We start from the raw sequence: 16,349 nt of genomic DNA on the forward strand, positions 1-16,349 counted from the left end.
TTGGTAAGCTATGGCATTTTGGGCTTTTTAGTTCATACAGAAGAAGGACTACAGAATTACAGGAATGTAATATAAATACATAGTTATATCTAGAATGAAGAATATTTACACACACATGGATAGTTGTGCCTCAGTTTGCAGGACCCTTATTAGGCAGTCAAAACAAGGAAGATTAATTAATTTACAATTATTCAAAACATTTTAATTAAAAGATTTCCTTTAGAAGTAACTGGAACAAAGGCTTACATTTATTTTTATAGCTTGCACAACAAAGAAGCATCAACGTAAAAGTCAATTAGTTTGCAAGAAATTATCTGTTCAGTTACATCATGAAAAATTAGACATCTAAATAATATGTAAGCATAAGGATTGAAAAAAGCATTGCATACCTGAATAAAAGTTAAAAAAAAAATTTCAAGGGGGAAACATTAAAATGGGTATTGGTAAGATACAATGGTATCCAACTCTTGCTCTGTTTGTTAACTGAAAATGAAACATTTTACCTACAAAACATCAAGCATTTGGGCAACATTGTGGTTTCTAAAAGAAAGGCTTTCTACATTCTTCTTTCTAATAGCTAATTATTAACAAAACGTATAAATGAAAAAGAAAAAGAGCCAGAAGGCAAATTAAAAGACTAACAAACCTATTTTATTTATGCAGTGCAACAGTACAAAATCTATATTGCAAGTATTCCAAAGTTCATTCTACATGGTCCTCATTCCCCATCTGCTGTTAACAGCAAAGGAATAAAAATTATGAAGATGATACAGAAAAATAAGATGTTGCTTCTACGTTAGATTTTTTTAAACATGGGATTAGACAATTAAGGACAAATCCATCAGCAGCTATTGACAATAATGGATAGGTGTATTTATCTACTTATTTGTAATACTTATTTTTCAATAAGAATTTCTCCAAGCAATTTATTAAAATTAGAAGAGTTCTATAAATATATTTCAATACAATTGCTATACTTTCATCAGAATTGGACTTTTACATGTAGAGCTGAACAAAGAGACATATTTTCTCAACTTATTGTTGTCAATCTGAACCCTTCAGTTATGCTGACATAATAACTTCCAAAATCCTTCAGCCTTTGCCAATTTTCTGGGAACTGTATTCTCATTTCATTTGTGTATATCCCACTGCAAAAGAACTACCATATCATACTGGTTTGTGAGCTTCCTGACTATTGTTTAAAATGGTGGCTCTTTGGTCGATGTATGATGGTACTCCTAAAGAATCCAAGAATATATAAAGAGCTGATATTTTAAATCTATCTAATTCTTTATGCTAAGCCAACTGACAAATAGATAGCTCAGTGCTGCAGCATATATCTGCTAAGTTATAAAAAGATTGTTTAAAACAAACCCATTGAAAGCAACAAATAGCATTTGTTTGAACTTGCTAAATATACTGTAACACCATTTATCAAGATTTATTTGATCTAGAACTTAATCCAATTGTTGAATTTGAAATTTATCAGGATTAGCCTTATAAATAACAGAGAAATCCTAGAGGCTACAGACTATTACCTAGCACAACCTTTCTATGAAAGAGTGATGTACACTATTTAGAGTTCATGCTTACGGTTCACTGAAGTTCCAATCCTACACAGATTAAGACCTACTGAAATCAAGACAATCCTATAGTGGCTGAATACATAGAATCTAAACAGAACTATCTTTTGGTACTTTTTGAGGAAGGCAAAGTGGATAACCATGGTGTTCCACAAGAAGAAGGTACTGTCAGGAGTATCACAAATTCTAGGTGATGCTTAAATACTCTGTTGTATGATATTTTAGTTCACTTCTGAATAGACTTTAGGCTTTGTGTTCTAAAGGCCTTGAAGTAAAGCCAGCTGATATTGTGTTCATGTAAATGCATGCCAAGTTTCCAAAAAGTTTTGAGGAGTAGTGGGAGTAACTTTTCTATGATAAGAAATATTACTTAACCTATTGTAGTGGTCCATTTTAAGAGCAACATCTGATGACTTAAAACTTTGTTTCCTTTGCAGCAAACATTAGCCTAAACTGTCCACAACAACCTGTTCATATAGTTTCCTGCCAGAGGCCGGAAGTCAGGCCTGTTTCCTTTCCACATGCTACAACAGGAAGGGTACAGTGAAGAAATTTCCTGAACATACTCCTCATCCACCCTTTCTCTGACAGCAGTGGAAGAATGATGTGGAGCAAGTATGACGAAAAAGATAACCTCAGGTTCATTCTTTCAGGACAGAGTGACAAAGCACACTAGGCATTCAGCTGATGTCTGGGATTTGGATGTGTTTCGATAAGGAATAAGTGTTGGGTTTCCAAATCCATAAGTCAGCCAAGTATCTAAATGGTAATGCCAGTAAAGCAAATGTTAGTATACTTTTAAGAAAAGTTGTCCTACTCTAGAGTACCTGATCCAGTTCCCCAACTCCCTTCTTTAGTGTGGATTAACACCAAGGCAACTTGCTAACACAAACAAAAGACAGCAGTGACTTCCCTCGCCCCCCCCCCCCCAACTACAATTCCTGGGTAGTGCTGTTCCCTTCTAATTTTCATATCGCCATCACCTTTCCTTCTGCAGTCATTGGAGCCTGGCATTTCTTAGGCCGGTTCATTTGCTTTCTGCAGTATAATCATATGCAATGAAGATATGCATGGCCAACATTTAAGCAGGCTGCAGATCAATTAGTGGTCTTAAGTTTATCTGATTTTTATCAAAGAAGACAGAGCTGTGGGTCGATTGTCAGAGCCTGTGTCAAGATGACCTTTTCAGAGATGTCTACATTGTTGGTCCCCTGGGCAACCTGTTGTCCCCTGTTAGTCTCTGAATGACAGAAGTCTGTTCTGCTCAAGCACAAAGTATACACAGATGTCTATATTACATTCTTATAGGTTTGACAGCAACTGCATGTTGTATCTATAAACTGTCCTTTAGCAGTGACACATCCTCAATGATGATAAGCTAATTTATGCAGCTAAATCTCCTTTGTGAAGAAATGAAAGCTAATTGAGTCATTACAAAGTAATTCAGAAAGGAATACCTTGTATAAATTGGCTTACTTTATAAATCCTTCTCAAGCAATTTTCATGCATCCTAAATGGGGCTATTCAGATTCTGCCCTCCACCAAATCCCACTCAGCTTTTGTGCCACTGGAGAATGATTAAACTTCTGGAATTTCAAATATCTTTATTTATGCTAAGAGGGAAGACAAGTCTTCAAAAGCAAATATAGACACCACATCCAACGCACCTGAAATACTGCTTACAGCATCCTGACTTTGTTTCTTTGATTCTTCACTCTTTCCTGGCATTTCAGCTACTGTTGCTGCGTCTTCTGTGGATACAAAAAGTTCAACATAAAAGTTACCTTAAAGAATTTTAATCCTAGATCATTTAGAAAAGATCAAGACAATAATTCATTTGTGCACATTTTATCTCTCTGAGATTTCAGAACATGTTTAACTGTGTTAAATACTCACCATTCTCCCTTAACTTCAAATATCAACATTTTGAATAAAAAATGTCCATAGCATATTTACAACTATTTGTTTTCTCTAAAGAGAGAAAGTAGATTCTAATTGCCAACAGGTCAGCCTTCCCAAACCTGGTCTCTTACAGATGGTGTTAGATTTTCCTTGTGGAGTCAGGTTTAACATATTGGAAGTTTCCAGTAGTTGTTTTCAGTTTGAATTTGCTTATAATCTATATATGTCCTCTAAGGTTATTTTTCCTACTGCATTCTCACAAAGCCAAAATTTTATTTCAGTTTCTGTACTCACATGGTGATAACCTCTAGCACTTTAAAACGATGCTGCCCAAGACATTTTGCTGACTAAAGCAGAGTTCAAAGTTTGGCCCAGTTTCATGCCCATCCCCATAATTTCTGAACCCACCAACCTATTATTCATTGAAATACTGCATGAATCAGGTCATTTCAATTTACCTCTTGGCAGAACTGCATCAAACTGACATACTTGTAGCCTTCCCCCCTCTTTTAAATTATAAATATGTATGGAAGGCTTTATCAAGTTGCAAATTGTACAATTAAATCAACACAAATTAATCTTCAACATCAAGAATGAAACACTAAAAGCTTTAGACCATGGCTATTCACATCAAGTGATTTCTAGACCCAATACTGTTCTACTCCTAATGGGGCTTGATCACACAATTTTCTTACTCTGAATTGTGGTTACACCTGATTCCATTTTTAGAACAGTCTGTACTTGATATACTGAAATACTTGGAAAAATTCCAACATCAGTGCTGAGAAAATCTGTGAACCAGCTGACTCTAACCACAAAATGCTGTTTTGTAGAGTACAGGAGTCACAAAGTATGCAATAATCAGGTTATTATAAATGTGGGATGGTAGAATGGACTGTGGGAGTATTGTTGAGAGATAGAAGGAAGAAGAGCTGCAGCCAGGGCAACAGTCAGATAAAGGCTATAGTATAGATAAATATCAATAGTCATGATATTGGTTTCTTGTCTGTACTATTTAGAAAGGCTGACACATTGATAGATTCAGAAGCAATTCATCTGATTCCAGAGAACCATCAATTTATTTAACTGTATGATTTACTGATCATTATGAACAAGTATTTCACATAATTAATAAAGAGCACACTATTATCTGTAAATATTGAGGATGACTTAATTATCATTACAATATTGCACCTAGCTTCAATTCCTATAACTAACAGCCCACTCATAATTAATATTCAGTTTCAAGAGTATTATTACAGGACTAACCATGTCACAATTCTTGGACCACAACAATTGAGTTAGAAGCTAGTAACATGACTGAGTATTACAATTCAGACTGAATAGCTTCATCTAATATAATTTGATCTGATTGCCTCTCTTAGCAACTAGCTGGGCTCTAAGGCAGAGCAGATGGTTTGATGTCCATTTAAAAGAAAGCTTTCATGAATAAGTAGTTTGTGATAATAATATCCAAAGTACAATATGTAACTGGGTGTGCTCACTTTACAATTCATTTAACAGTTAGTGGTTTCTTCATTCTACAGCTGAATCTAATGTTGAATCTAATGGGGGAATCCAGCTTGCAAACTCTAACAATGAGACTCACTGGGTGGGCCACAGTAGGCCTACCACCTTATAGCACCAGATGAGGTTTTTATATAGATAAAATAACCTCACTTCACACAAAGGAAAATGCTATGAAAATGCAGAATAGTACAACAGCTTCCTCATGTTACATGTTAATAAAGCTGACAAGACTATTTTACAGTCTGGGACACCAATTTCTCATTCCTTAGTCACATCCCGTGAACATTCAGATCCATTGATGTCCAATGGGGAATCCACTGTTCCAGTGGGCATCACAGTCTTAAATAATTTACACTTGATAAACATTACTTAATATGCAGCATTCTGCAAAAGACCATTTTTGCTGCTAAAAATGTTGACAAACTATATATTTGTGGCATTCAAGCAATGGTGCCAGCTGTTCTTACCAATTTATAACTGTACAGTCTTGGCAAATGATAAACAATGCAATATTTAAGTTTAGTTGCACTTAATTAAGAAATCTGCTCTTTCAAAAACACTCTTCCACATAATTTAGTCTAGGCAACCCATCAACCATTAGTGGACATTATTCCAGATTCTCACAGCCATATGTTATTTCATAGTTGTTATACCCTGCCAATTAAACATTTACTGCATATACAATTTTTAATTGTATAATAGTTTTAGAATACATAGGAATTAAACATTTACTGCATATACAATTTTTAATTGTATAATAGTTTTAGAATACATAGGAATGTTTGTACATGTCTGCCGGCTTGCATAAATAAAGAAGATAATCTTCTCATCCTAGTTTAGAAAATAATTACAGCAGTTTTTTTGACATCTTAAATAAATTAATTATAAAATTAAGCTTTCACATATCATATTTCCTTTCTTTACTGCTAGCATAATTACATATGATTTAATATGCTTTGAGGAATTTCTTTGGACACTCAAGAAGATACAGAGTGGTGACCATATCACGTTCCATAGATAAAACAGAAAACATCAAATTAAAGAGATATAAAAATTTGTCTAAGTTTGGTTTCTGTGGTGCAGTTCTGCCACAAGTAATCTTTTGCTATATGAGCCAATCTTTAACTAAGTCCTTCCATCTCCCTCTCATTTAAAGCTCTAGTTCCTATCACAAATATATCTACATTAGCCCTAATTAATAGCACATTAATAACAAGAAGCACTCTGTTGGGCTACATTAGTTAAGAGACGCTGTGTCACTGAACAATATTAATACTTCAGATAGCGAACTTGTGAGTTAATATATTCTACTCAATATTTCAACAACAGTAAACAAAAACAGCTGAACTATGCAGTAAAATTCATCAAAGCATACAGATGGTTATAAGATTTTCATTATGTGGTTTCCATAGCAATCATATTGCAAATCTGGAAGCTTCTTGCAAATAAGCAGCTTGTGTTTACATGCTTTTTAGCTGCACCATGGAACTCTTCAATATGAGAAGCAATTATTCCAATCACATTAGAAAAATGACTGGGATATACAGTGATCAGTCACATTTTCTGTTAATATCTAAGACTAGTTTTTCTGTGAAAACTAGTTATTAATTATTTCATGCTCCTAGCAGAGGAACATGCATCCTTTGAATGCTGTGATCTCTGCATGTTAAATATGCAATATTTGTTTCAACTATACAAGTAAATATACTGAATCATTTTTTAGACTCTACCAAAGCATTGTTGTGAACACTTCCATGACCATCTAGGGAGATAGGCAACAGCAACAGCAGAACAATGTAGCATACTGTACAGTATCTGGAGCACCAGACACAAAATAATCATCATAAACATTCTTGTTTTGAAAACTAACAGACCAGACACTTTAGATAGATATCAGGGCCAGTATCTTGAATATTACAAAAGTTAGCAGTGTATAACTAACAACCAGACCCTTTTTCCTGGCACAATGCAAGGTAAAGATTTAGTGAATGCCATCTTTCATAGGGCTAATAATATCTGAATATATTTTAATATTATCTTTCAGAAGAAGCTCAAATTTGTTATAAATAAAAACATTAGTTGCAACATCATTGTTAGTGTTTCTCTAGACCTGAAGAATATATTTTTCCTGCAATTTTTAATATATATCCCCATCCTCCCAATTCTGGGGAAAAAAGCACTGCTCTTTATTATTCTGGTTTTTTTTACATATTTATTTATTTGTTAAATTTATTTCCCACCTATCCTGCCATGAGGCTATTTGCCATTAATTGTTGCCAAATGACTGCTAATATATAAAGAGAGTCTCAATGTCCCTACTGTGCAGCAATTTTTGATCATTTCTCCAGGCTGAATTGCTTCAATTCAGTAGCTCAATTGCTCATTTCAGACCTGCAGTAATATTTCTATAGAATTTAAGTATGGACTTTTGACCTGGCTGTGCCAAAATATTCAATGTCTTATTTCCATTCAGCTCTTATAGATCTTCATATATATTTGGAATCATTTGTTGCTGTATGAACTTCAGCTTCAACTGATAACTGCTATTTTTCTATAAATTGTTTCCTAATATAATGCAAATTTCTATTACATTTAATGATAGCAGTTGTCCGTGTCCTCAGCCATCAAAGCACCCCCAAATTACAACATTTTCATGTTTAACAATATTTGAAAATGTCCATTCCTGGTATGAGGGAAGCAATGTTTTGTTTTCAAATACCTAATAATACCCATGGCTTGAAAAGTTCTACTTTTGACTTATCTGTTCATAGAACATTCTTCCAGAATCTGGAGGGATATCCATGTATTCTTTGATAAACTTGAAATGAACAGTGACATTTTTTTTCCTTAATGAGCCCTGTTTTTTTTTTTAACCTAGCTATCCTCCCCATAATTCCTATTTTTACCACTGCTTTTCTGACAGGTGAGTCATTAGCTTTTACTTTGACCAAGGAAAGAAGAACTTACACATCCCCAGATGCTCTTCTGAGTTCTCTGATTTCCTTGATGGTTTTATCCTGCACTTTTGCAATGATTTTGACAGGGCAGGCGTTCTCAGGAAGATTTAATATGATCCCAAATCACAAATTCAAGACTGTCTCAGTCAACTGTAGAAATGATTCCATCATTAAGGAGGCTTGCATAAGCGCACCAGCGTGTCTATCGTCCTTGTCCTAGTGTACCCATTTATATGTATTCTTTTTTATGTGTTTATGGCTATATTTTGCTTATTTATATCCATTTATTTGTGCCATTTTTCATGTGTTTTCATACTCGTTTCCTTGTACTTGTTGACAAATAAATAAATAAATAATATTTGCAAGATTGATAGGCATCAAAATAGTTTTACATGGAAGTCTTTAACAACTGAGTTTATGTTACCTCTTTTTACACCCTATGCAATGGAGGTCTACAAACCCCAACTACTTTCTAAATACATTTTCTATCCAATGTTGATTCTAACCACTTTGATATGCATGCTTTTATTCAAAGATGGCAAATTAATGCTGAGAATGGCATTCTGATTACAGATAGTCTTCAACTTACATCCATTCATTTAGTGATGGTTCAAATTCACAAAGGCACTGAAAAAGTGACTTATGACCATTTTTCACACTTACAAAATTGCAACATTCCCATATTCCTTTGATCAAACTTCAGACAAATTGGCAACTGACTCATATTTATCAAGGGTCATGTTGTTCCCTTTTGCAACCTTCTGACAGGCAAATAGGTAAGCCAATTTTACCTAATGATCATGTTACTAATATAATAACTGCAACAATTCCCTTAACAGCTGTGGCAGAAAGGTCGTGAAATGGGGCAAAATTCACTTAACAACTGTCTGGTTTAGCAACAGAAATGTTGGGCTCAATTATGGTTGTAAGTCAAGCACTACCTGTACTCACTGGGTATGCCATAATCACACAACACAATGTACAATTTCTATTCTGGAAAATAGAAAACTTTTGGAGGATATGCCAACATTTTTTAATGTCAGCAATTGTTTTATGGGAAAAAAATACGCCATTCGTGTATTTGTGTATGTGTATTTTTATGTAGAAGTGGACCAATGTCATTTTCTTGAGTTCATGAAGACTATTAACTGCCTTAAATGCATAAGGCCACATTCTTAAGGATTTTTCTGTCTCCCCCCCCCCTCCCCCACATGTCTCTCTCTTCCTCTCATCTTTGGGATAAACAGAGGTTCAGGAAGCATTACATTTTTAGATGATTGACACTGCTCCTTCCTTCAAAAAGGATTTTTCATGGATATCATAGACAACTCGTAGATATACTTAGTCTCAATTTATTATGGCCTTGGAGAATGCCATGGCTCCTAAAAAACAATCCGAAGAATTCAGAATAAAGTATATCTGATCATATCTATACTGACTTTCCATGTATAATAATAATGGTTCAACAAAGGTAAAGCAAAGTTAATTAAGCAAAGTCAAGAATAAGATGACTGATGAAATAAGCCAATGATGTAGAAAGGAAAGGAAACCTGCATGTTAAATAAGGAAAATTCAGTAGTAAATAACCACACTGGATTTTTTAAAATCCTAATTCACCAACAGATCATCTGAAATATATTAATAAAAGAAACTGCCTAGTTTCCTCAACAGAGAGTGGTCCATTGCCAACAATAAAACTTTATTTCTTGTCAAGAAAACTATAGAATGCACCAAGACAGAGATAAGGCAACCCCTAAGGGTTTTGCAGAAAATGCAGTCTTTCAATAACTTTATTATATTTTGAATTAATAAAAAGCACCTTTGTTTACCCTTTTTCATTCCATTTATGACATCAGATAGGAACTAATGTAATTGTGGTATTTAAGAGTTCAGAAGGTTATTATGTGTTTTTGAGATTTCATTGATGCCATTCTTAGGCATGATGTAATTACACTTGTTAGCATCTGGTAGCTTTTACAACCCAAGAAAGAAAAAAATTAAGTACATGTAACCACAATATAATTGACCCAATACAAACTAAACTGTGTAAAAACATTAAGGCACTGCATAACAGTTAAGTATGATAATGAATATTAATATTTCAAAAATGAATGTATAGAATTTCTGCTAACAATATTTTAGCTTTTGAAATAAGATGGAAAAACAAAGATGCTGATTTGACACTGCCTACTCTTCTCAAAAAACTGTAATCTCAAATACCTGTCACTGAATTATGATTATTTGATTGTAGTGATGCCAGTAAGCAATTACTTTGAAGACTGGTTCCCAGCATTATTAATCTAAAGCAGTAGAAGATAGGTTTATGTCAGCAGAAATAGAATGTAAAGGATTTAGAATTTTGTTATATATATTTAAGCAGAGAATCCTTCACAATTTGAGGAGAACAAGGAGCTTGTCCGGAGACAACACATATAGTGCAACCAATTATATACACCTCAAGCAAAAGTTATATTCAATCTTTTTCATGCAATCTTATGCCAAATGCTCAATGAACACAGATGGGAAATAATATCTTTTCAACCTCCCTCTTCTGACTCTAAACAGATCTAAACAAAAATCACATGTAAATATACATGGAGCCATATTGTAGCCAGATACCAGAATACGAGGAACATTAAGCTAACCAAAATAAGACAGATTATCACTAGCCAGCTTCATTGACCTTTGGAATTATCTGAGTAAGAAAAGTCAAGTCAAATAAGGCAGGAATCTTATCAGTTAAAGAAATTTCACAATGCTGCATGACAGAAATATAAGAAAGATGGGAAGAAAGAAACAGAAAATATATTGGGCAAAGATGTGAATAGACGTCGCTGAATAATACATAGTGGAAATATACAACTGATCATTCCAGTTAGATGAGAAAACTACATAAGTTCCTTAAGAGATTAGGAACCACACAGTATGTTTACATAAAAAATTGTTTTACATGATTGTATTTCAACTCAATAACTGAGTTACAAAAGCAGAAAAAGGATCTTTCATATATAGTTAGCAAATCAAAATTGCTGGCACATTCAATTCAAAAGGTTGCCCTCACACATATGTGCTAGTCATTCCTGACTCTAGGAGGTGGTACTCATCTCAGTTTCAAAGCCGAAGGGTCAGCACTGTCTGAAGACGTCTCTGTGGTCATGTGGCCAGCATGACTAAATGCCGAAGGTGCATGGAACGCTCTTACCTTACCACCAAAGTAGTCCCTATTTTTCTTCTTGCATTTTTACATGCTTTAGAACTGCAAGATTGGCAGAAGTTGGAACAAGTAATGGGAGCTGTCTCTGTTACATGGCGTTAATATTGAAAAAAACAAATCCTAATTTTAAAGTTATTCCTGAAATTTAAGTTTTCTTAGTTGACTTGGCAACACAGGCATCTACACAATGTGTTACTGTAATTTTAATAGATTAATAATTATATACTGTTATCTCCTAAACTGTCAATAATTTGTAGGTTTAGAAATTTTCTCCCCTGATCCCTAGTGAATTTCATTTTTATTTTTTATTTTTTAAGAAAGCAGGAAAAAACCTTCAAGGTAATTGATTTCAAAAGAGGTTACTACAATAAAAGGAAAAAAAGAAGCAGTTTTTTATTTGAATCACAGAAGGATCTGGTTTCAGATGCATTTCCTTTGGCTGCTTTAACCATTTTAAATAAGTAATTTTTTAAAAATTCTCTGTGCTGACAATACAGCAATAAAGGATTTAAACCAAGGCACCATTTGCCATATTCAAGGTCAATGTAATTAGAAATTGCAGCCAATCATTTGAAAGCACCATGTCCTGTTTTAATAAAATTCTACTTACTCTAGAATTGCCAATTGTATATAAATTGGTCAACATTTATTTTGTTTGCTTCTACCTAACAAACAAAATATAAGTATATTATAGAATGACCTAAAAATTGACCTTCCCATCCCATTTCAGTTTGTACCATCTAAGTTCCGCATGACTTACAAATGCAGAGAGAAGAATGTCTGGTTTCCATCTCATTTTGAAGCATTACTCTTTAGCTCTGCTTGTAAAAAACTGAAGTATACCTTTGGGCATTTTTATATGTGTTAGGCCAAGATAGGCGTCATGTTCTTTTTTTAGCAATGTTGCTCAATCTTGGCAACTTTAAGAAGTTTAAACATCAACTCCCATGACTCCCTGCTAGAACAAAAATCATTAGTTTAAATCCACATTTAGTATTTCTTCCAAAATAAAGTCATTGTGAGATTTCTAAGACTCCAAATAAATAAATAAAAGTTCAAAGGATTAGCTTAGGTGAGTGGTAGTAGAATTAATATGCTATTTTTTCCAAATAGAAGCAAACCATGATCTTAGAGGAAGTTTCCAATATTTTAAATTTTGTTTTAACATTTCTGATGGAACATTTACATTACATTACATTATTTTTCATTCACATCTACAAAGATATGAACCAAAGTCAGAACCCAAAAGGAAAGGAGAGGAGAAAAGAGGAAAGCTGAATTGATCTAAAACATTCAAGCAGAATTTAGATGCAATATGTTTGGCTGCCATAGTTATTCAACCCTTATACTGTGATGTTCCATGACTACTATAAAGACTGCTAACCTTGTTTCTTATTTTTGAACAATATCCATCTGTGCTTAAATAGATGATGTTGTTCAGTAAATATTTCTAAACAACTTCATATACATTTTGTAATTTCTGAGCTGGCTTATCAGAGATATTCTAACATAGATTATGGATCTATGAACAGTATCTGTAATTTATTTTAGATGCTAGCTAACTGTTATTTCGAAGAATAAAGAGACACATAGAAGAGAGAAAGTCTTCATATCTGAAAATCTACTTTATGTTCAGTATAGCTGAGATGGTTTAAAAACTCACAGGATTTGTTATGGGCATATACATGCTAAAGGCTGCGCCAACTGTTCAGCAATCTGTGATCTGGATGTGATTCTGTCATTAATAGATTTTATGAGTTCTGCTCATACATAAGAAGAGTCCACTCCTCCCCTTCCCTCCCCTCCTTTCCTTTCCAATGCCAATCTTCCAAAACATTTCCTCTGATACTATTTTCAAAGCAGCTTTGCTTTTTTGATAATTAAATATCTATTATTAAGTGAGAAAGTCCTCTTTCTTTCTCTGCAGTTTTGTACTGTCCATCAAAATCTTCTCAAGAATATCTAACTGCCTGGAATAGGTTTTGAGGATGAGGATGCACAGGAATTCCCTCTGATCCACCCTCACTGCTATATTCTACCATAAGGGAAGATTGACTGATTATCATTAACCAGTATTTACAATCATCCTATGACTGTTTCATATCTCACAATACTGCACGTATTGAAATCTTTTCAAAAATTTGGATATTGACTTTTGAGTACAGAATTCTCTCAAAGAGATGACCCGCATAATATAAAGTCACTAGCAATATAAAGTCAATAGCAATAGCACTTATGTACCACTTCACAGTACTTCACAGCCCTCTCTAAGCTGTTTACAGAGTTAGCATATTGCCCCCAACAATTTGGGTCCTCATTTTACCGACCTCGGAAGAATGGAAGGCTGAGTCAACCTTGAGCAAGGTGAGATTTGAACTGTCAAATTGTAGTCAGCCAGCAGTTAGCAGAAGTAGCCTGCAGTACTGCACTCTAACCATGCGCCACCATGGCTCAATCATTTGATATTTATGAGGTAACCTTTCATTGGGAAAAATAATGTCCTCTATAACGTATAGGAATGTTTTCTTTATCTTATTTCCTAATCACAAACTATGGTCATGAAAGACATCAGTTTTTCTTGCCTAGTTACTAGTGAAACATTATACTCTGGATGCATAATGCATAACACCTTTATGACTAAACAAAGTATGTAAAGTGTAACAGCTGCCAGAAATGAAGTCAACAATGAAAAGGTTGTAACATAAGTAAAATTACTTTTGTCTCTCTAGCATGATAAGATTCTCTAACATGGATTTCTTGTTCTTGCATCAGTATCCAACATCTGTCACTTAACCATCTTATTATATTGCTTTTGCAAATCAATGATGTCAGAACTACTTTCATGTTGGCTGACTCAAACAGGAAAAAAATTGATCAGTATTCATTATCAATAATAAAATTACGTATTTTAACCCAAAGCAAAATTTGTGTAAACATAGTATTTAGTAGTTCCTCTTATGACAAATTGATTCAAAATTAAAAAGCACAATCCAAAATAATTTCTAATTTAATATGTAAGAATCAGAGTTATAGTAGAGTTATAATAGAGAGGAGAAACTCTTCAGAAGATTTAAAGCAGGAGGCCAAATCCCATTTAGCCAGTGCAACTAATGGTGAGCGATCTTGAAAGCTTTGGGGAATCATACATTCTGCACACAGCTTTAAATCAAACACAACACTGCACTAACTAAAATATCATCTGATTTTTTTAAAAAATAATTTTAAAAATACTATTTTTTTAAAAATCACTTTTTCTTTTATAATTCAGACAATATGAACAATATAAGAGTAATACATTACATTATTCCTAAAGGGAAAAATTTGTCTGGTATTCATCTCTTTTGGTACTCATTGCACCTCCTGAAAGGAATTAACAATGAGTATCAATGTAGCACTGTGGTGTTTGTTTGTTTATTTATTTGTTTTTACAATCAGGCCATGGGTGTATTAACCAAGGAGACCCAGGCAGCAAAGAGAAGCTTACTCTGAAAAGCTGAGGAATCAGTTCTCAGCAAATGAACCAGTAAATGTGTGGAAAAATACCATTGGCCACATCCTGGACATAAACTGTTTTAACTCTTCTCCTTAGGACACCACAGAAGGCACGGCATGCCAAAAAAAACTAGACACAAAGATAGTTTTTTCCATCATGCCATCACTTTGCTGAACACCTAATTCCCCCAAACACGTCTTATGTCTAAGTATATTTGCCCATGTGGTAAGACTGTATTATCATTATTATCCTTCTCATCTTTTCTACTATCTTCTCTTTTTGGTATAATTATTATGATTATTATTACTCTGTTGTTTTGCATGTACATTGAGTGTTTCTGCAATGGAGACACTTTTTTGTGTGTCTCTAATCACACTTGGCCAAATAAAGTATTCTATTCTAGAATCATCTCTAACTTAAGATGAAGCTGCTGCAGTATATGCTCTTCCAAGAGTTTCAAATGCTTTTCAAACTGCAAACCATAAAAGTGATAACAAACTAAATAAAGCAACTTCTGGTATTCACAGACAGGTGAATGGTGTGTGCTGGAATTCACAGACAGCTAAGCCTCTGTGAATTAATTGTACTTAAGACAATTTTGTCCAAACAGCATCCCGTGTGTATGTAGGCTAGAAAAAATATCTAACCATGTCCCATCTCCCTCCCCCTTTGCCCTACATTCTGTTCTTGGCATTGTTCCCCTGTAAAGCATGATGCCAACGTTAGACTCATATTGCACCCAAATGTAAATACAAGGAAACCATTAAGTCATTTTAAGCTAATCATTAAAAAATAACCAAAACTGTGTAGTAATGGGAATGTGTTTGCCTTCTCATTCTTCAAGCTTTTAGAAAGTAGGAGCTACAAACATTTGTGGCTTGTTATATCAACCTCACCAAAAACAGTTCTTGTTTTTGGTGATGATATACCACTGGATTTGCCAAGCACAAAAGGCTCAGGAACTAAGCATGCTTATGAACTGAAGCTGCAAATGTCGCAAGTTTTATTACACTTGTGACTGATACCAATGTCCAATTATTGCTGACATTTGGGGTTTGGGGCTCAAATCTTGCAAAGGTCAGTATGAACAGTGAAGTAATACTCCCTGGGAAATTTCTGAAGAACAGAGCTTAAAGGCTCTCTCCAAGCATATAGCAGATTATACTACTGAGCTCTGTATCGCTTAGATAAACCCATGTTATTCAATCTAATTTGTAATAAAGGAGTCCATTTCTATGTTATTTGAACCAGAATTCTAAAGCATGTTGAGATCTTAAATATATTACTGCAAATAAAAATTGCATTTTTATGAATAATTCTTACAATTAAATCATAATGCTTTTTATACTTCAAAATAGATACGTGTGCTATCTACATTAAATGGAAGAGACATATTTAAGTACACCCAGGGGCTTGAGCACATCAGGTGCCTGTGAAAGGCCATCCTATTTCTCATAAGCCATATCAATAATTTCTTCTGAAACTTCCTTCTATTAAAACTGATATTGAGGGTAAAGCTGCTGTTTAAGAGGAAAAGGGCCAGAGATCCCTTAGGTGTGCAGAATTAGTTACATGGTTTTGTGTGGGGGTTTTATTTTTTGTTTTGGATCTGGGCCAGATGTAAAGCACTAAAACAGATACTGCAGCAAACACCTGATTAAATTCAGTAA

At 34.1% G+C, this 16,349-nt stretch overlaps 1 protein-coding gene across 1 annotated transcript in view; it reads right to left on the reverse strand.

Annotated features, from left to right (window-relative positions):
* SKAP2 (src kinase associated phosphoprotein 2) overlaps positions 1-16,349 on the reverse strand; it is a 241,129-nt gene that overhangs the window by 25,052 nt on the left and 199,728 nt on the right. The window contains exon 11 of the mRNA XM_014067803.2: positions 3,251-3,334. Within this exon, the coding sequence (XP_013923278.2) occupies positions 3,251-3,334 (84 nt within the window). The remainder of the gene's footprint in view (positions 1-3,250; positions 3,335-16,349) is intronic.

Source organism: Thamnophis sirtalis, unplaced genomic scaffold, assembly GCF_051295495.1.
Source record: "Thamnophis sirtalis isolate CommonGarterSnake01/CBP01778 unplaced genomic scaffold, rThaSir2_p1.2 scaffold_4, whole genome shotgun sequence".
Lineage (NCBI taxonomy): Eukaryota > Metazoa > Chordata > Lepidosauria > Squamata > Natricidae > Thamnophis > Thamnophis sirtalis.